Source organism: Phyllobates terribilis, unplaced genomic scaffold (genome assembly GCF_046119375.1).
Source record: "Phyllobates terribilis strain yellow unplaced genomic scaffold, ASM4611937v1 Scaffold_10__3_contigs__length_209671492, whole genome shotgun sequence".
Taxonomy (NCBI): Eukaryota; Metazoa; Chordata; class Amphibia; order Anura; family Dendrobatidae; genus Phyllobates; species Phyllobates terribilis.
This window is the reverse complement of record NW_027362770.1, coordinates 175,831,923-175,853,599: the sequence shown is the minus strand read 5'-3', so window position 1 is coordinate 175,853,599 and position 21,677 is coordinate 175,831,923. Positions and strand designations below refer to the sequence as shown.

At 47.7% G+C, this 21,677-nt stretch overlaps 1 protein-coding gene across 1 annotated transcript; it reads left to right on the top strand.

The window, feature by feature from the left end:
* Positions 1–8,582, top strand: STRA8 (stimulated by retinoic acid 8). The gene is made up of 6 exons (XM_073649231.1): positions 1–162; positions 258–333; positions 3,869–3,953; positions 4,227–4,376; positions 8,133–8,424; positions 8,502–8,582. The coding sequence occupies exons 1-6, from the start codon at positions 1–3 to the stop codon at positions 8,580–8,582; spliced, it is 846 nt and encodes a 281-aa protein (XP_073505332.1).
* The last annotated feature ends 13,095 nt before the right edge of the window (positions 8,583–21,677 follow it).

The window sequence follows — 21,677 nt, the reverse complement described above, 5'->3', positions numbered from 1 at the left end:
ATGGACGCGGCAGGTGAAGGCAGCAGCCAAAAAGGGAGAAACAGCGGCAAGAGACCAGCGAGGAAGAGGAGAGCGAGAGCCCAGAGCTCCACGTCCGTCCCGCAGCTCCTCCAGAAACTGCGGAACCTCGTGTTCCCCGACCCCGATACAAAAGCCACCAGGGTAGGGGGCAACGATTCCTCGCCCTAGGGCACAATTCACACACCCCCTTTCCTCAATTGTGATGTGTTATCTTACGGACATTTCTCATAATCCAGAAAGAGGTTCTGCAGCAGGCGAAACAGTACATCCTCCAGCTGGAGAGCACTCTGGACTCCCTGCTGAAAATGAAAGGTGAGCGTACAAAGAACGAAGCGCAATGTGAACACGCACCGATCCCACGTAACATTAACCCCTACAGGACACGGCGTTTTCTTCCGTTTTTTCTTTTTTTCAGAGCCATATAACGTAACGGTATGAGGGCTGTGCTTTTTATTACTAATCTTTAGGGGTTATATATAATATATTGGGGGGGAACTTACATTTTTTTCAATATTTAAAAAAAATTGGTGTTCAGTTTTTACAGTAAAAATAACACAATAACTTTATTCCTTCAATCAGATAATACCGATTTCTATTTTTTCTCTTTTTTTATGTTTTATCCCTTTTGTGCAAAAAGAAAAAATGTTTTTCAGAACTTTTTGGATATTTCAGTCCATGCAGCGCTGTGACGACTTGATTATTTGACTTTTTCATTGCGGTAAATGCAACTTTTTAATACCAAACTTCTACAGTGTTTTTTTTTTAACTAGTAAATAAAAGTTTTTTTGAGTTGCTAGAACTTTTATTTTTACATAATTTTTATTTTTTAAAGTTGATATGTAGACAAGACAGCTTTTTAATTTGCAGGTTGAATTGATATTTTCATTGGCAACATCCAAACTTGATATAAAGTTTTTTTAAAATATTTTTATTTTATTTTTTTATTGCTTTTGCACAATAAAAAAAAAAAAGAAGAAAGTTCTGGATTCTCACAGACTTTTGTTTTTTATTTCTCAGCCAATATAGGCAGGGATCGGCTACCTTATTTTTTTTTTTTTAAAAATTCAATCTTAGATGCCCCACTGCTGACCCTGTGTATTCGACTTTTAATCACTTTTTTTTCTTAAAAGCGGATGACTAAAAAATAGCAACTCTGATTTTTTTTTTCATTTTTTTTGTGGGATCCTGTAAAAAAAAATCTATAAATAAATATAAAAAAATATACAGAACAGATCAAAAGTTTGGACACACCTTCTCATTTAAAGATTTTTCTGTATTTTCATGACTATGAAAATTGTACATTCACACTGAAGGCATCAAAACTATGAATTAACACATGTGGAATTATATACTTAACAAAAAAGTGTGAAACAACTGAAAATATGTCTTATAATCTAGGTTCTTCAAAGTAGCCACCTTTGATGACTGCTTTGCACACTCTTGGCATTCTCTTGATGAGCTTCAAGAGGTAGTCACCGAAAATGGTTTCACTTCACAGGTGTGCCCTGTCAGGTTTAATAAGTGGGATTTCTTGCCTTATAAATGGGGTTGGGACCATCAGTTGTGTTGTGCAGAAGTCTGGTGGATACACAGCTGATAGTCCTACTGAATAGACTGTTAGAATTTGTATTATGGCAAGAAAAAAGCAGCTAAGTAAAGAAAAACGAGTGGCCATCATTACTTCGAGAAATGAAGGTCAGTCAGTCTGAAAAATTGGGAAAACTTTGAAAGTGTCCCCAAGTGCAGTTGCAAAAACCATCAAGCGCTACAAAGAAACTGGCTCACATGAGGACCGCCCCAGGAAAGGAAGACCAAGAGTCACCTCTGCTTCTGAGGATAAGTTTATCCGAGTCACCAGCCTCAGAAATCGCAGGTTAACAGCAGCTCAGATTAGAGACCAGGTCAATGCCACACAGAGTTCTAGCAGCAGACATATCTCTTCAACAACTGTTAAGAGGAGACTTTGTGCAGCAGGTCTTCATGGTAAAAAGCTGCTAGGAAACCACTGCTAAGGACAGGCAACAAGCAGAAGAGACTTGTTTGGGCTAAAGAACACAAGGAATGGACATTAGACCAGTGGAAATCTGTGCTTTGGTCTGATGAGTCCAAATTTGAGATCTTTGGTTCCAACCACCGTGTCTTTGTGCGACGCAGAAAAGGTGAACGGATGGACTCTACATGCCTGGTTCCCACCGTGAAGCATGGAGGAGGTGTGATGGTGTGGGGGTGCTTTGCTGGTGACACTGTTGGGGATTTATTCAAAATTGAAGGCATACTGAACCAGCATGGCTACCACAGCATATAGCAGCGGCATGCTATTCCATCCGGTTTGCGTTTAGTTGGACCATCATTTATTTTTCAACAGGACAATGACCCCAAACACACCTCCAGGCTGTGTAAGGGCTATTTGACCAAGAAGGAGAGTGATGGGGTGCTACGCCAGATGAGCTGGCCTCCACAGTCACCAGACCTGAACCCAATCGAGATGGTTTGGGGTGAGCTGGACCGCAGAGTGAAGGCAAAAGGGCCAACAAGTGCTAAGCATCTCTGGGAACTCCTTCAAGATTGTTGGAAGACCATTTCTGGTGACTACCTCTTGAAGCTCATCAAGAGAATGCCAAGAGTGTGCAAAGCAGTCATCAAAGCAAAAGGTGGCTACTTTGAAGAACCTAGAATATAAGACATATTTTCAGTTGTTTCACACTTTTTTGTTAAGTATATAATTCCACATGTGTTAATTCATAGTTTTGATGCCTTCAGTGTAAATGCACAATTTTTATTGTCAAGAAAATACAGAAAAATCTTTAAATGAGAAGGTGTGTCCAAACTTTTGGTCTGTACTGTACGCAGGGATCAGCTATCTTATTTTTTTTTAAAAAAAGATCAATCTTACATGCCCCACTGCTGACCCTGTGTATTCGACTTTTAATCACTTTTTTTTCTTAAAAGCGGATGAATAAAAAATAGCAACTCTGATTTTTTTTATTTTTTTTTTGTGGGATCCTGTAAAAAAAAAAAATATAAATAAATATAAAAAATATATATATATTATATATTTTATAGGATCCCACAGCAAAATGAAAAAAAACGGAATTGCTATTTTTTATTCATCTGCTTTTAAGAAAAAAAATATATATTTAGAGCAATGTGCCAGGAATAAAAAGTGATTTTATTTTGCAATTTTTAACTATTTTTAACATTCCCCAGGACGTCACCGTACATCATAAGGAAGGCTCACCGCTACTTTGGCGTTGTGGCTTGGACTTCATTACAAAGTAGTTTATATAGTACAAGAGATCAAAACAATCCAGAGGCGCAAAAAATAAATAAAAATAAAATAATAATAATAATAATAATAATAATAATAAAAAAATTAAAAGTTTTAAAAATATCTAAAAAATTAACAAAAATATAAAAATTGGAATCACGCACTTCCAATACAAAAATAGTGTTAAAAAAAGCTTATATGATATTAGAATTGCCAAATAAAAAATTAAATTGAAAAATATATTAAAAAATGTCGCTTCATATTCTTTTGCCCAGTTTATAAAGATATTAAAAAAACTAAAATTGTCATTTTTTTTTTCTTCTAAAAATTGAATAAAAAGCGATCAAGATCATATGTACACCAAAATGATATCAGTAAAACCCTCAGTTTGACAGGCAAAAAAAAAAAAATCCAAGTCCTCACGTGAGGCTCTGAGGACAGAAAAAAAAAGTTATGGCTCTTGGAAGAAGGAGAAAGAAAAAAAGAAACTGCCGTGTCTTTAAGGGGTTAATATTAATGCAATGGCCGATCAGTGCATGTATGGTGGCCCGGTACTTTATAATGTGGCTTTTCCCTCAGCTGACATTTTCCTGGAGCACAGCACCCCCTACACCTTGGAGGATGTCAGGGAGGAATTTTTACAGCTCATGAGTAACGAGGAGGGGTAAGTGACAGAGACTAATGCTTCTCTCAAAGGGGTTCTCCACCTTTACCCTTTCTTTACATTGAACCCATTTGGTCACCAAAGTAATGTATGGACAGCAGGTTACTATTTATTAGTCACCCTCCATTCTGCATAATAGAGGGGTGTCCCGAATGTTGGGCACCTTTTAAAAGATTTCATACGACAGATAAAAAGGAGGGTTCATTGAGTACAACTCACTTTAAGGTTTTGTTTTGCCACTGACCCTACATTACTTTATTATTTCAATATTAGAGGCCCCACTGCTGACCCTGTGGATATTGATGACATCGACCCTGTGCTCTTGTACATGCAACCGGAATACCTCGATGAGTCGGTGGAAGAATTGAAAATAGAAAATACTGCACAGCCTTTTTCCTCACCAGAGCTAATGGAATTTGAAAAGTAAGTATAATTCTCTATAGTATGTAAAACAGCTATACTGTACCCCAGAGCTACACTCACTATTCTGCTTTTAGAATCACTGTGTACATACATTACATTACTGATCCCGAGTTACCTCCTGTATTATACTCCAGAGCTGCACTCACTATTCTGCTAGTGCAGTCACTGTGTACATAGATTACATTACTGATCCTGAGTTACCTCCTGTATTATACTCCAGAGCTGCATTCACTATTCTGCTGGTGCAGTCACTGTGTACATACATTACATTACTGATCCTGAGTTACATCCTGTATTATACTCCAGAGCTGCACTCACTATTCTGCTAGTGCAGTCACTGTGTACATACATTACATTACTGATCCTGTTCTGATCCTGAGTTACATCCTGTATTATACTGTAGAGTGTAACATCCCTGGTGGCGTACTGGCATGGTTTACCAGCTCCCACCATGCAAGACCGCCATCTTACCTATCAATCCACGCTGCACACTTTGCTCCAGTACCTGCTGTGTCTCTTGTCTGATTGCTTAGGGCGGCGGCGCGGCTACTGCCTGATTCTTATAGTTACTGTGTGCGCACTCCTAATGCCTCCTCAGCCTATTGCTGTGAGTCACTGGATACTTAAACCCCCTCCACCCAGTAGGGGGTGCCTGAGCAACACTTTTCTTCAGTGTGTTCTGTGCAACTGAGTTGCCAGGTCCTGTCCTGTATTTTGTCTGTTCCGCCCCTGGGGGCTGTATACCCAGGCCTATTACCTTTATCTGTGACTTTTAGTCTGTTCTGCCTCCCTGGGGGCTGCATACCCAGGCCCTTTACCTGTATTTGTGACTTCTAGTCTGTTTCCGTCACCCTGGGGGCCGAGTTCCCAGGCTCGTTCCTGTATCTTGTTCCTGTCTGAACTGTGTCCTAGCCCGTTACCTGTTTGTCTCTATGTCCGAACCTTCCCTTTTCCTGCAGTGTCTGAACCTGCACTTAACTCCAACTCGTTGTCTCTGAACTTCTGTTTGTGAGTTTTCTGTACACTCGCTACTTCATTGTAAGTACCTTGTGTGTATCTGGTTCTGCGTGTTCACCGCACCTACGGTTTTGCTCTGCTCTGCTTGTTCACCGCACCTGCGGTTTTGCTCTGCTCTGCTTGTTCACCGCACCTGCGGTTTTGCTCTGCTCTGCTTGTTCACCGCACCTGCGGTTTTGCTCTGCTCTGCTTGTTCACCGCACCTGCGAATTTGCTCTGCTCTGCTTGTTCACCGCACATGCGGTTTCGCTCTGCTTGTTCACCGCACGTGCTGTTTCGCTCTGCTTGATCACCGCACGTGCAGTTTCGCTCTGCTTGTTCACTGCACGTGCGGTTTCGCTCTGCTTGTTCACCGCACGTGCGGTTTCGCTCTGCTTGTTCACCGCATCTGCGGGTTTTGCTCCGCTCTGCTTGTTCACTGCATCTGCGGGTTTCGCTCTGCTCTGCTTGTTCAGCGCACCTGCGGTTTCGCTCTGCTCTGCTTGTTCACCGCATCTGCGGTTTTGCTCTGCTCTGCTTGTTTACCGCACCTGTGGGTTTTGCTGTGCTCTGCTTGTCTACCGTCCCTGCCGGTTTTGCTCTGCTCTGCTTGTTCACCACACCTTTTTTTTCGCTCTGCTCTGCTTGTTCACAGCACTTGCGGTTTTGCTCTGCTGTGCTTGTTTACCGCATCTGTGGTTTTGCTCTGCTCTGCTTGTTTACCGCACCTGCGGGTTTTGCTCTGCTCTGCTTGTTTACCGCACCTGCGGGTTTTGCTCTGCTCTGCTTGTCTACCGCACCTGCGGGTTTTACTCTGCTCTGCTTGTTTACCGCACCTGAGGGTTTTGCTCTGCTCTGCTTGTTTACCGCACCTGCGGGTTTTGCTCTGCTCTGCCTGTCTAACGTACCTGCGGGTTTTGCTCTGCTCTGCTTGTCTACCACATCTGTGGGTTTTGCTCTGCTCTGCTTGTCTACCGCATCTGCGGGTTTTGGTCTGCTCTGCTCTGCTTGTTTACCGCACCTGCGGGTTTTGCTATGCTCTGCCTGTCTAACGTACCTGTGGGTTTTGCTCTGCTCTGCTTTTCTACCGCACCTGCGGGTTTTGCTCTGCTCTGCTTGTCTACCGCACCTGCGGGTTTTGCTCTGCTCTGCTTGTGTACCGCACCTGCGGGTTTTGCTCTGCTCTGCTTGTCTACCACACCTGCGGGTTTTACTCTGCACTGCTTGTCTACCGCACCTGCGGGTTTTGCTCTGCTTGTCTACCGCACCTGCGGGTTTTGCTCTGCTCTGCTTGTCTACCGCACCTGCGGGTTTTGCTCTGCTCTGCTTGTCTACCGCACCTGCGGGTTTTGCTCTGCTCTACTTGTCTACCGCACCTGCGGGTTTTGCTCTGCTCTGCTTGTCTACCGCACCTGCGGGTTTTGCTCTGCTCTGCTTGTCTACCGCACCTGCGGGTTTTGCTCTGCTCTGCTTGTCTACCGCACCTGCGGGTTTTGCTCTGCTCTGCTTGTCTACCGCACCTGCGGGTTTTCCTCTGCTCTGCTTGTCTACCGCACCTGCGGCTCCGTTCCTGTATCCCAGTCTGTACTGGTCCCTATCTTGCCTGCGTTCCTACCTGCCAGTACCCGCCTCTCTGCATGCCAGTAGTGGCTGCCAGTGCCCACCCGCCTGCATGCCAGCCGTGGCTGGCAGTGCCCACCTGTCTGCATGCCAGCCATGCCTGCCAGTACCCACCTGTCTATATGCCAGTCTAACCTGCCTGTTCCTGCATTCCCCGGTGTGGGTCAACAGGTGTAACCGGGGTCTGACCTGGAGTAGCACCTGGTCCCTCTGCTCGGTTCCTCCCTGGTTCACGGAGTCGACTGAGCCGCCATGCGACCTTGGTTGGACCGGGATGATACTTAGTTATGCCCCTCCAGGCACTCCTCGGTTCATGGTCCAGTGGGATCACTAATCATGCTCACGCCAGTCTGTCCGGGCGTGTGCGTAACACAGAGCTGCACTCACTATTCTGCTGGTGCAGTCACTGTGTACATACATTACATTACTGATCCTGAGTTACTTCCTGTATTATACTCCAGAGCTGCACTCACTATTCTGCTGGTGCAGTCACTGTGTACATACATTACATTACTGATCCTGAGTTACATCCTGTATTATACTCCAGAGCTGCACTCACTATTCTGCTGGTGCAGTCACTGTGTACATACATTACATTACTGATCCTGAGTTACCTCCTGTGTTATACTCCAGAGCTGCACTCACTATTCTGCTGGTGCAGTCACTGTGTACATACATTACATTACTGATCCTGAGTTACATCCTGTATTATACTCCAGAGCTGCACTCACTATTCTGCTGGTGCAGTCACTGTGTACATACATTACATTACTGATCCTGAGTTATATCCTGTATTATACTCCAGAGCTGCACTCACTATTCTGCTGGTGCAGTCACTGTGTACATACATTACATTACTGATCCTGAGTTACATCCTGTATTACACTCCAGAGCTGCACTCACTATTCTGCTGGTGCAGTCACTGTGCACATACATTACATTACTGTACTATACTCCAGAGCTGCACTCACTATTCTGCTGGTGCAGTCACTGTGTACATACATTACATTACTGTACTATACTCCAGAGCTGCACTCACTATTCTGCTGGTGCAGTCACTGTGTACATACATTACATTACTGTACTATACTCCAGAGCTGCACTCTGTATGTCACATATATATATATATTTCTCCTCCAGGTATCTGCGCTTCTACAAGCAGACGGTGGACTTGCTGGTGGAGAGCGGGGTGGTGTCTCTGGTGCAGGTCACTCATCCTGTGGTGTCCAAAGCCATCTCCAATCTGTGGCAGGAGCTTCTCCAGAGCGGGAAAACCAACAATTATCAGAATTGTTTGTCTCAAGATCGCACGGCCGCCTCCTGCTCCTTCTCTTCCCCCTCGGACACCGGCTGCACCAACGAGGGCATAAGAGACAGTGGGGCGGAGAGTCAGGAGGCCACCAGCTCCTTCCTGTCCTCCACTCCTGAAGATGTGAGTGACGGAGGTGGTCGGTTTCCTAGGAGACTCCACGTCCGGCAGCGATAATATCTTCCCTTTTATGTTCTTAGATCCTCCTGGACGATGCTTTCGAATTGGCGGCTGGATTTCTAGATCAAGGTGCAAATCAGAAGACGTCCAGCCCCGGGTAAGTAATGTAATGTATGAATAGTGAGTGCAGCTCTGGAGTATAATACAGGATGTAACTCAGGATCAGTAATGTAATGTATGTACACAGTGACTGCACCAGCAGAATAGTGAGTGCAGCTCTGGAGTATAATACAGGATGTAACTCAGGATCAGTAATGTAATGTATGTACACAGTGACTGCACCAGCAGAATAGTGAGTGCAGCTCTGGAGTATAATACAGGATGTAACTCAGGATCAGTAATGTAATGTATGTACACAGTGACTGCACCAGCAGAATAGTGAGTGCTGCTCTGGAGTATAATACAGGATGTAACTCAGGATCACTACAGGATCAGTAATGTAATGTATGTACACAGTGACTGCACCAGCAGAATTGTGAGTGCAGCTCTGGAGTATAATACAGGAGGTAACTCAGGATCAGTAATGTAATGTATGTACACAGTGACTGCACCAGCAGAATAGTGAGTGCAGCTCTGGAGTATAATACAGGAGATAACTCAGGATCAGTAATATAATGTATGTACACAGTGACTCCACAGCAGAATAGTGAGTGCAGCTCTGGAGTATAATACAGGATGTAACTCAGGATCAGTACAGGATCAGTAATGTAATGTATGTACACAGTGACTGCACCAGCAGAATTGTGAGTGCAGCTCTGGAGTATAATACAGGAGGTAACTCAGGATCAGTAATATAATGTATGTACACAGTGACTCCACAGCAGAATAGTGAGTGCAGCTCTGGGGTATAATACAGGATGTAACTCAGGATCAGTAATGTAATGTATGTGCACAGTGACTGCACCAGCAGAATAGTGAGTGCAGCTCTGGAGTATAATACAGGATGTAACTCAGGATCAGTAATGTAATGTATGTACACAGTGACTGCACTAGCAGAATAGTGACCGCAGCTCTGGAGTATAATACAGGATGTAACTCAGGATCAGTAATGTAATGTATGTACACAGTGACTGCACCAGCAGAATAGTGAGTGCAGCTCTGGAGTATAATACAGGATGTAACTCAGGATCAGTAATGTAATGTATGTACACAGTGACTGCACCAGCAGCATACTGGGTGCAGCTCTGATCAGCTGCTAGTCAGTGTGGTGATTAAGGGTGTGGTGGCTGCAGATCCTGCTGTGAGCTCCTGATCTCTGAGAACCAACACCTCTCCACCTGGGGACCTGCTCTCACTCTTTCCCGGAGGGAGAGCTGGTTTCTGGGATGAGTGAAGGAGCCAAGTCCCAGGCTTCTGCTTCCCGAACCAGGCCGGCGGGGGGCAGAAGAAACCAGCAACCGGCCTGCACATCAGAGGACTCGGGGGTGAGACTCTGCACCAGGAGTCGCAGCAATGTGGCTCCTACTCCTCCCGGGATTGTGGAGACCCCTAGAAGCCGCAAGGCTTCCAGCATGGAGGTAAAGCCTGACAGCGGCGTGCATGATGGTGCTCCTTCCGGAGGAAAGCGGAGTGCTCACGGAGGTGAGGCCGACCTCCCTGTGGGGGGTTGGGCGCTGCAGGGACCCCGGGAGTCTGTGTCCACCTATGCGTCCCGGGTCATGATCCGCCTCCGTGAGTATGAAGATGCCAGTAAGCTCATCAGGAGGCTCCGGGAGGAGCTGCGCTGCACAAGCGCCAAAGCTGCGGGGGCCTCCAAACCAAGGAAGGCAAAACTCCAGGCCGAGGTAAAGCGACTGACCAGCGAGATTCACCTGCTGGAACTGAGGAAAGCCACCATCAGGGAGCAGAGTGGTCATTTCAAAGAAAAACTAATAAATGAAGACCGCTTTAGAGAAATGGCTGATACCAGAGAGCAAAGGCAGATGGGGCTGCAGCCTGAGAGCCAGGTGGATGATGAGAGTGATGATGACCAGCAGGAAGCCCCACCTGGCTGCCTGCAAAGTCACCCGCAGGCCACGTGCAGCGAGCTCCCTGCAGGACAGGCGACAGTGACATCCGGTCGCAGTTCTGCCGGCTCTGGGGAGGACAGTGACAGCAGCGGCCAGGGAGGGGCGCTAATGGCGGAGATTAAGCTCCTGGAGTCCCCAGTGTGCCTCCAAAACTTCCATCTTGGTGACGATCTACCAGAAGAGGCACCTGGGGGCCACAAAAAGGCAAAGAAGACCAAGCCAAAGCTGCAGGAAGCGGTAAGATACGTATATGCCCCCCTCCCTGTACCCCCTGAGTCGGCGGCAGGCTCAGCTCGCTGTATAAGCCCCGTTGCCCAGCCCAGCCCGGGTTCTGCTGTGGATCCGGTGCAAAGGCGCGGGGAGATTATAGTGCGCGGTAGTGAGGCGCAGAGCTCCGTCTCTGCTTGTAGTAGTGGGGACGCAGCAGGAGGTGCATCAGCCGAGAGGCTGGACATTGAGGGCGGCCCGGCGGCGGGCGTTCCATCAGGCCACGATGCTGTGGTGCGCTCCTCAGTGGGAGGGGGGAGCAGCCCGGTGTCGGGGGCAGCTCCGGTAGCCTCGGCGCCTCTGAATGCTGTTGCCGCTGATCACTTAGTTGAGAAGCGGCGGCAGTGTGAGGGGGCTGTCGGGGCTGAGCGTTCCGGTCCTCCCACGAAAGTGCTATTTTGTGTTGGCGTCGCTGGTCCGGAAGATCCTGATGCTAAAGATCAGCGGCGCCTAACAGCATCTAAAGATCAGCGGCACATTATTCCGAATGCCAAACAGCGGAAATTACCGACCGATGATGTGGAGGGCACACACAAGACCGGGGGTGAGGTCGCCTCCAGTTCTATGGAGGTGACTGAGCCACTTGTGCCTGATGCAGAGGTCAAAATGTCATCCACCATTGTTACTGGTCCAGCAGGAATGAATGTGGTGGGGGTGAATGAGGCTAATTCATTGTCTAGTGGTGTGGTTGCTGGTTTGGTGGAGGGTGAGATGGAGGTGGGTAATGGTGTTGCTGTTCGAGCTGATGTGGTCACTGGTCCGGTTGCCCCCCCGGGGGTGGCAACACCTGTCCAGAGTTATGCCAGTGTCACCTCCGGGGCAAATAGGGCATCCTCCTTGTCTTCGGGCTTTGGGGACGGCATGTTGCAACGGCGCCTTCTGGAGGCTCTAAAGAAGGGGGAGAGATCACTAATGGTAGAGGGTCGAGAGGTTGATCTATCCTTCTGGATAGAGAGGCATGGCCTCGGGGCCTTCCGAGAGCAAAAAGGGGGGGATACAGTGTGGTCCCTCCCAACAGCCGGGCCAGGCAGTGTGCGTAGGAATGTGGTCCATCTTCGGTGGAGGGGCAGTGATGCATGTCCTCCAAGGTCTAAAGTTGTGGAGCTCCTGCTGAGGATGGGCTTCAAGGCGATTGACATCTACGCCTTGATACATCCCTATTCCACGCCTGAGTTTGATATCAGCTTTGTTCGGCCGGAGGGGCTTGAGCTCTTCTGGGCGAATTATGAGCTGGCAAAAAATGAGCCCGGCTGGCGAGACTTTGCCGTTCAGGCAGTGTCTCGCCAAAACCAGATCAAGAAAGTGACCGTGATGACTCGTAACGAGTCGCTTTCTTGCTATGACATCATGACGTGGCTTGGTCGGTATGGAGAGGTGGTGGAGATGCCAAAGAAAAACCGCGACGAGTTTGGTATCTGGTCAGGGGCCTGGACGTTTATGGTAAAACTTAAGCGTTCAGGTGGTACGGTTGCCCACATTCCATCGTCTGCCTTCCTGGGTAGGGATCGTATCCTGGTCTTCTGCCAGGGGCAACCGAAGCTCTGTCACAGGTGCGGTGACCCCACACACTTCAGTGCAAACTGCACCGTGCAGAAATGCGCGTTGTGTGGGGGTGTCGGCCATCTTGCCGCCTCTTGTGTGGAGATTAGGTGCCACCTGTGTGGTGAGTTAGGTCACCCATTCAGCCGTTGTCCTCGCTCCTTCGCTAATGCAGTCGAGACCCCGGTGGGAGTAAGCCGTGAGGCCGATTCTGCTGGGGAGGGGACTAGCAGGGGTGGGGGAACCGAGGGGCCAGGGAAGAAAAGCAATAAAAAGACGCCTGCCCAGCTGAGGCATCTAGACAAGCGCAGACAGGAGAGGGAGCGGGGCGAGCCCCAGACTACCGGGGCAGCCCCTGTCCTGGATGCCAGTGTTGCTGCTGAGGCCCCGAGGGATGATGAGTTGGATGAGGAGGTCAGGAGGATCCACAGGGAGGAAACCGCCTCTGCCTCAGAATCCTCCCATTATGAAAGTATGGATGAGGATAATAAGCGGTGGCTAGAGAACAAGCGTAAGCTCGGCACCAAAAAGAAGAAAAAGAAGGGAGATAAAACATCTTCTCCCGCTCTGACCAAGGTACCTAAGGAAGGTAAAACTGACTCCCCTCTGGTTGGTCTTTCTAACCGGTTCCAAGCCCTTGATAACATCTCTTCCTCTGAGGAGGAGGCTGAGGGTGAGGTTCCGGCTTCAGCGGAGCTTACAGGGGGCGCCGAGTCTCCTTCTCCTGGGGATGCAGGGTCCTTGGGGGGAGGGACTGGCCCAGAGTCCGGAGACGAGGACGAGAAAAGAAGGAAAAATGTGGGAATGGACACCTCTGTGTCATTAAAGAGGGGGAAGGATTCCTCCTCTGAGGCAGAGGATAAGGGGAGTGGGAAGGAGAAAGCCATCTAACTCAATCACCAATGATGGCGGTACCCACTCCGTTGACGCTGGCTTCCATTAATGTCGCCAGCATTAAGTCAAATATGGCTAGATTTGCGGCCTTTGATTTTCTCAGCCGGGTTGAAGCTGACATTTTCTTTTTGCAAGAGACCAGGCTGCCAAATATGGCAGAGGTGTTTATAGCTAAGAGGGAGTGGAGACTCGGGCCCTCCTATTGGTCTCTTGCGGCCGAGCCGTATAGCGGAGTGGCGGTCCTTTTTACCGCACCAGTAGAATGCCGACGGGTTATTGAGTTAGAAATGGGGAGGTGCCTGATATTAGATGTCTTCATGAAGGGACAGGAGCTTCGGCTCATTAACATTTATGGTCCCCAATCTAAGTGGGACCGGAAGTGTCTCTTTACGAGCATCAAGCCCTACCTTTTTACGAGTCGGCAGGTTGTCTTTGGAGGGGACTTCAACACTGTCACGAGGCCCCGGGATAGAGGAGGTTCCAGAGACAAGCTGACTTATGATAGCGTCGCCCTTAATAGTATAGCTAGTGAGGCTCGCCTGGTGGATGTCCACATCCGGCACACCCCAGGCCACAAGGGGTTCACCTATCATAGAGGTAACTGTAGGTCCAGGATAGACAGGTTTTATTTAAAGGAGGAAGCCGTCTCTTCAGCAGTATCTGTTGTTGAGGTGGAGTTCTCCGATCACTGTATGATTTTGTTTTCCCTGAATGTTACAGAGACCCCCCGGATGGGAAGAGGCTTTTGGAGGCTCAATTCGTCTCTCTTGGAAGAAGCGGAGATAAGACAGTCCTTTGAGGATTTTCTTCAGAGCCAGGTACCCTTACTGGATCTTTGTAGTAGTAAGTCAGAGTGGTGGGAGATGTTCAAGAAAAGGGTGGCGAGATTCTTCCGCCAGCTCTCGAGCCTCAGGAGCCTGGACAGGTATCGCCTGTATCAGGGCCTAAGGAGGAAACTCGAGCATCTTGTCTCAACTGGAGGTAGCCGCGAGGAGATCTCCCGAGTGAAATCTTTGCTAATGAGGTGTCAGTATGATAGACACGCATCTTTGGTTTTTGAGAGGGATTACGGGAAGTACCGCTCGCCCGACCCTTACAGAAACTGCAAGATGTCAGTGAATAGTAAAGTTTTTACAGGACTGGTTGACACAGAGGCTGGACAGACATCTGTCTGAGATGATCTAGTGAATCCTGCTTTGAGCAGGGGGTTGGACCAGATGACCCAGGAGGTCCCTTCCAACTCTACCATTCTATGATTCTATGATTCTATTACACTGCGGGGTCCCTGAAAAGATCCAGATCGGGGATCCTGGAGGTCGTCAGATCCTTCTACTCGCACCTCTTGGGGAAGAGGGATCTGGATTGGGATGAGATGTCGGCTTTTCTGGCTGAAGCCGTCCCCGAACCAGGGGTAGACCCCTCTATTGGCGTTTTGACAGAGATGATCAGGGAAGAGGAAGTTAAGTTGGCGATTGAAGGGCTTGCCCTGAAGAAATCTCCCGGTCCGGATGGCTTAACATCTGAATTCTATAAGACCTTTAAGGACGCCTTGGTTCCCCTCTTGACTGAGGTATTCAATGAGTGTCTTTCCTCGGGCACTCTGCCAAAGTCAATGAGGAGGTCTGCCCTGATCATCTTGTGAAAGGGTAAGGACCCATCTTGCATTGAGAATTGGCGTCCCATAGCGCTTCTCAATGCAGACAGGAAGGTTTTGGCAAAGGTGCTGTTTAATCGGCTGGTGAAATTTGCACCCCAGCTCCTTTCGGGGGCCCAGCATTGCTCTGTTCCGGGCCGCAGTACAATTAGTGCTGTACTCTGTGTCCGAGAGGCGGTGGAGCAGGGTAGGGCTGGCCACTGGAAGGGGTACATGCTGTCATTGGACCAGGCAAAAGCGTTTGATCGGGTTAATCATGAGTACCTCTGGTCTGTCCTTCTGAGGTATGGCCTGCCGGGGGGGTTCGTTGATTGGCTTAAGACCTTGTACGCTGGGGCAGAGAGTTTCCCGCTTGTGAACGGTTGGATTGGCAGCTCTTTTGAGGTTGGGTGTGGTGTTCGCCAGGGTTGTCCCTTGAGCCCGCTACTGTACGCGTTTTCGATTGACCCACTTCTTAGGAGGGTGGAGCGTAGACCGTTAGCTGGGATCGGGATGGACCGGGCAGCACCGGAAGCCACTCTGAGAGTGGTGGCGTATGCCGATGACGTCACCGTTTTTGTTTCCTCTGATGGGGAGGCAGAATGGCTGATGTCAGAGGTAAATCGCTACTCGGAGGCATCCGGGTCTAAGATCAACCGGGATAAGTGTGAGAGTCTCTGGCTGGGAGGAGGAGATCCTGGTTTTGATCTCCCGGACACCCTTCCAGAACCCAAAGTCTCTGCAAAAGTTCTTGGCATCGAATTTGGCCAGGGGGATTACCCCAAACAAAATTGGGACAGCAGGCTAGAGATCGCCACTCAGAAGGTGAACCAATGGAAGGGTTGGTCTTTGACCCTAAGGGAAAGGGTAAACCTGATCAAAATTTACCTGCTCCCTTTGCTGATCTATCTGGGCAGTGTGTGCATCTTGCCAGAGCCTCTCTGGACTCGGGTCTACAGTTTGTTCTTTCAACTGTTATGGGGGAATAGACTGAACCTGGTCAAGAGGGAGGTTACTTACCGTACGAGGAGACTAGGAGGGTTGGGTATGGTCAACCCTGTGGTATTCCTTGTGAATACCTTCATTAAGATCAATATTGCAAACCTCTGGAAAGAGAGGGCTCCTCCGTGGGTATTCTCCTGTAAGGGATGGTTTCAGCCTTTCTTCCAGGAATGGGAGACAGGAGGGCAAGTGAAGGATCTCCGCACACCGCATGGACATCTCCCGGCTTACGCTACCGTGGTTCTGAAGGTAATACGCCGGTGGGGTCTGGGAATGTGGGAGGTCAGGACTCTGCCAAGGAAGCTCCTTGACAAAAGGGTTCTGTTGACCCATTTTCAGAGGCCTCTGGCGCTCAGGGACTGCCCAAGTCGGGATCTTGGGGTGGGTCTGCATCTTTTGAATTCTATCAGGATCCCCTCGAAGGTTTGGGACTTGGCTTGGCGCTGCTTCCATGGGAAACTGTGTGTGAGGGACAATCTGAAGTGTAGGAGCTCTGAGGACAGGAACTGTCCTCGGGAGCATTGTGGTACCATGCTTGAAAGCATGGACCACTTCCTGCTTCGTTGTCCCTTTAACACAGAGGTGTACAACAGGGTGGGCGCCTCCATTGGCTGGCCCCGGCTGGCCGGTCTCTCTTATGCGGAATGGGCCTATGGAGCATTCGGGGACCTGGGTGGTCGGGACCGCTGCACCTTATTTCTAGTTAGCGCAGTGGTTAGGTATCACACGTGGAACGCACGGTGCTTAGTATCGACGCAGCGGAAAATCCTCCCAGTGGACGATGTGTTTAGGACCATACTCGGTGACCTGGTGAAGGTGCGTTCTCTGGAGTATGAGAGACTGGGTACACGGAGGGCCGCTCTCCTCTGGAGGGGCTTTTCTTTTAGTGTGCCCTAGTCTGGTCATCTCCTCTCCTGGTGGTGGGCTGCTGCTGACACCATAGATTTTTGTTTTAGTGATCAGTAGACAGTGATGTAGGGCTGCAGGCGCCGAACTTGGGCTTTGTCAGTTGTGGTTATTGTATTGTTTGTTTCTGTATATATTGTATATATGGGTTTGGGTGTAGGTGTTAGGTTGGGTGGAGGGAAAAGGGGGGAGGTGGGTTCATCTTGTGGGACACTGGGTATTTGGGGGAAAAACTGGCACTGCCTGATCTGGCCTAAGGACGTTGGACTGAGGCATGAGACGCAGGACCAGCTCTCAGGTCAGTGCCGGGGAGGGACTGGTGGGCTCGAGTGTGGGGGGTTTTGTTTTGTCTTGTATATATTTGTATAGTTAGCATTTATTTTATTTATTTAAAAAAAAAAAAAAAAGAATGTATATATTAGTTTGTATATAATTTGTCGGTTATTGTTTATTATATTGTTATTATTTGTTTGGTAACCGGACCAGATGTCATGGTGTAGATAGTTATTATTATATATATGTATAATATGTGTGTGAGGAGAGAGGGAGCGGCTGGAGCAGCAGAATAGTGAGTGCAGCTCTGGAGTATAATACAGGATGTAACTCAGGATCAGTAATGTAATGTATGTACACAGTGACTGCACCAGCAGAATAGTGAGTGCAGCTCTGGAGTATAATACAGGATGTAACTCAGGATCAGTAATGTAATGTATGTACACAGTGACTGCACCAGCAGAATAGTGAGTGCAGCTCTGGAGTATAATACAGGATGTAACTCAGGATCAGTAATGTAATGTATGTACACAGTGACTGCACCAGCAGAATAGTGAGTGCAGCTCCGGGGTATAATACAGGATGTAACTCAGGATCAGTAATGTAATGTATGTACACAGTGACTGCACCAGCAGAATAGTGAGTGAAGCTCTGGAGTATAATACAGGATGTAACTCAGGATGAGTAATGTAATTTATGTACACAGTGACTCCACCAGCAGAATAGTGAGTGCAGCTCTGGAGTATAATACAGGATATAACTCAGGATCAGTAATGTAATGTATGTACACAGTGACTACACCAGCAGAATAGTGAGTGCAGCTCTGGAGTATAATACAGGATGAAACTCAGGATCAGTAATGTAATGTATGTACACAGTGACTACACCAGCAGAATAGAGAGTGCAGCTCTGGAGTATAATACAGGATGTAACTCAGGATGAGTAATGTAATGTATGTACACAGTGACTGCACCAGCAGAATAGTGAGTGCAGCTCTGGAGTATAATACAGGATATAACTCAGGATCAGTAATGTAATGTATGTACACAGTGACTACACCAGCAGAATAGAGAGTGCAGCTCTGGAGTATAATACAGGATGTAACTCAGGATCAGTAATGTAATGTATGTACACAGTGACTACACCAGCAGAATAGTGAGTGCAGCTCTGGAGTATAATACAGGATGTAACTCAGGATGAGTAATGTAATGTATGTACACAGTGACTACACCAGCAGAATAGTGAGTGCAGCTCTGGAGTATAATACAGGATGTAACTCAGGATGAGTAATGTAATGTATGTACACAGTGACTGCACCAGCAGAATAGTGAGTGCAGCTCTGGAGTATAATACAGGATATAACTCAGGATCAGTAATGTAATGTATGTACACAGTGACTACACCAGCAGAATAGAGAGTGCAGCTCTGGAGTATAATACAGGATGTAACTCATTATCAGTAATGTAATGTATGTACACAGTGACTACACCAGCAGAATAGAGAGTGCAGCTCTGGAGTATAATACAGGATGTAACTCAGGATCAGTAATGTAATGTATGTACACAGTGACTACACCAGCAGAATAGTGAGTGCAGCTCTGGAGTATAATACAGGATGAAACTCAGGATCAGTAATGTAATGTATGTACACAGTGACTACACCAGCAGAATAGAGAGTGCAGCTCTGGAGTATAATACAGGATGTAACTCAGGATCAGTAATGTAATGTATGTACACAGTGACTACACCAGCAGAATAGTGAGTGCAGCTCTGGAGTATAATACAGGATGTAACATAGTATACATGGCTTTCTTGTTTTGCAGCAGTCCCATGCTTGAAGCTTTGCTATGGAGCAGTCCACAAGGTGAGGAGCAGCTCCACCAATTTGTCTCTGATTTCTTGAGAAGGAAATTCTCCTTGTGCTCGCAGGTAAGCCCCTCTCCCCGCTCCTGTGTGCGGCTCTATGTCCATGAATTTATCACGTCCTCTGTTATTCAGGCCTCCACCCCGCTGTGCGATTACGAGACGCTGATGCTGAGATGCACAGAGAACTTTGACGATTTAGACGACCTCTGAGGAGCAGAGCGCCCTCCATGGGATACTGTTTGTTACTTCTGCCAAAGTTTCCTTCCATAGTCGCAGTAGTTCATATATTGGAGTTCACCCGTTTATTATCTATGTCCGGGAAAGACATCCTCTGCCGGAGCTTTTGTATCGGTTGTCGCCCGGCTTACCTTGATGCAGACACTAAGATATTCTGCAAAATACTCCACAGCGTATAGTCACTGTGAATGGGAAATACAAGGGTTAAAAGATCATAAAGAAGCACGTAATCCGGTCACATGACCTCTGACAACCATCCGTCAGATACGTCCCTGTAGTTGTCGGTCAGAAATGGGATTTTTTTTTTTTTCTGATTTATGGGCAAAAAAGTAAAAGTTTTAAGATAAATATTTATTTAAAAAAAGTTTATATTTGTCACAATGTTATTAATCTTAAAGATTTGTGATGGTTTTTCATCTTGTCTCGTTCTCACTTTGTTTGATAAATGTTATAATAAAATCTATTTATTGAGGAAATGTGGTGAGATCATTTTTTTTATGGACTTTTACTAGATCTGGTGCGAAAACCCCTGAGTCGACCCCCATACGCCTTTTTGATAATTTTTTTTATTGATTGATTGTATGGGTTATGGTACAGTTTTATAGATTGGGTCAATACAGATGCTGCCATGAGAAACGTGCACTTTTTGTGTTTACTTTAGTTTGTACATAAAACAGCATTTTTAGTGGCAAAATAATTTTGGATTATTTGTTCATACTTTATTTTTAATTTTACATTTTTTTTTTATTTATTTTTTGTCCCCCAATTGGCCCCATCTATATATATAATCGTCTTATCCCGTCTGTCTGTCTGTCCTTGAAATCCCGAGTCGCTCATTGGTCCAGCAGCGGCCAATCAGCGCCGCGGGATTTCTGAAAAAAGATGGCGGCCGTTAGCGGCTCATCTGCGGGACGGAGCACAGCGGCGATGCAGCCGGGAGATGACCGGCGCGAGGCGCTCATCTCCCGGCCAGTAGCAGCAGAAGGAACCCGACCGCCGGCGCCGCTGACCTGCATGCGGAAGGGAGGACCGGGGAGCGGCGCTGCGGGTCGGGATACTTCTGCTGCGAGCAGTCGCTCATGCCCCGGGTTCTCGCAGCGGAAGTATCCGCACAGGCAGCGGCGCTCCCCGGTCCTCACTAATACGATTCCGCTCCCCGCTCCTCACCAATACGATTCGCTGATTGGTCGCGCTCTCCGCACTTGACCAATCGGTGATCTTGGCGCTAAAGTTAAACACCGCTCTGCTGATTGGTCGCGGACACTGCCCGCGACCAATCAGCGATTTTGGCGCCACATTTTAAACAGTGCTGTGCTGATTGGGCACGGACGCCAGCCGCGACCAATCAGCGAGATTGGCGCCAAATTTAAACAACGCTCTGCTGATTGGTGGCGGTGGCCGGCCGCGATCAAGCAGCGATATTGGCGCCAAATTTTAACACCGCTCTGCTGATTGGTCGCGGTTGCCGGCCGCAACTAATCAACATTATTGGCGCCAAATTTAAACACCGCTTTACTGATTTGTCGCGGTGGCCGGCCGCAACCAATCAGCGATATTGGCGCCAAATTTAAACACCGCTATGCTGATTGGTTGCGGTTACCGGTCGCAAATAATCACCATTATTGGCACCAAATTTAAATAACGCTCTGCTGATTAGTCGCGACTGCCGGCCGTGACCAATCTGCGATATTGCCGCCAAATTTTAACACCGCTTTGGTGATTGGTCGCGGTTGCCGGCCTCGACCAATCAACGATTTTGGCGCCAAATTTAATCACCGCTCTGCTGATTGCGCCCGGTCGGCCGCATACATATTCTAGAATACTCGATGCGTTAGAATCGGGCCACCATCTAGTACAGTAATATTGTTTTAACAATTCGCACCAGTATAGTAATTCTGGCCAACATATTCAAGTAATCCTGGTTCCTATCCTGTAATAATGTCTTCATCTTGTGGCAATGTCCCCATCGTGGTCCTCATCTTGTAGTAATGTCCCCATACTGGTCCCTATCTTGTAGCAATGTTTCTATCTTGTAGTAATGTCCCCATCCTGGTCCTCATCTTGTAGCAATGTTCCCATCCTGGTCCCTATCTTTTAGCAATGTCCCCATCCTGGTCCCCTTCTTGTTGCAATATCCCCATCCTGGTCCCCATCTTGTAGTAATGTGCCCATCCTGGTCCCATCTTGTAGTAATGTCCCCATCTTGTAGTAATGTGCCCATCCTGGTCCTCAACTTGTAGTAATGTCTCCATCCTGGTCCCCATCTTGTAGCAATGTCCCCATCGTGGTCCCCATCTTGTAGTAATGTCCCCATCCTGGTCCTCAACTTGTAGCAATGTCACCATCCTGGTCCCCTTCTTGTTGCAATGTCACCATCCTGGTCCCCATCTTGTAGTAATGTGCCCATCCTGGTCCCCTTCTTGTTGCAATGTCCCCATCCTGCACCCCATCTTGTAGTAATGTCCCCATCTTGTAGTAATGTCCCCATCTTGTAGTAATGTGCCCATCCTGGTCCTCAACTTGTAGCAATGTCCCCATCCTGGTCCTCAACTTGTAGTAATGTCTCCATCC

Bases quoted from the DNA above. Each gene is read 5' to 3' on its own strand.
- STRA8 (XM_073649231.1), top strand. From the start codon at position 1: ATGGACGCGGCAGGTGAAGGCAGCAGCCAAAAAGGGAGAAACAGCGGC. The intron at 3,954-4,226 runs GTAAGTGACAGA...TTTCAATATTAG, and splicing joins CTCATGAGTAACGAGGAGGG to AGGCCCCACTGCTGACCCTG. The intron at 4,377-8,132 runs GTAAGTATAATT...TTTCTCCTCCAG, and splicing joins GAGCTAATGGAATTTGAAAA to GTATCTGCGCTTCTACAAGC.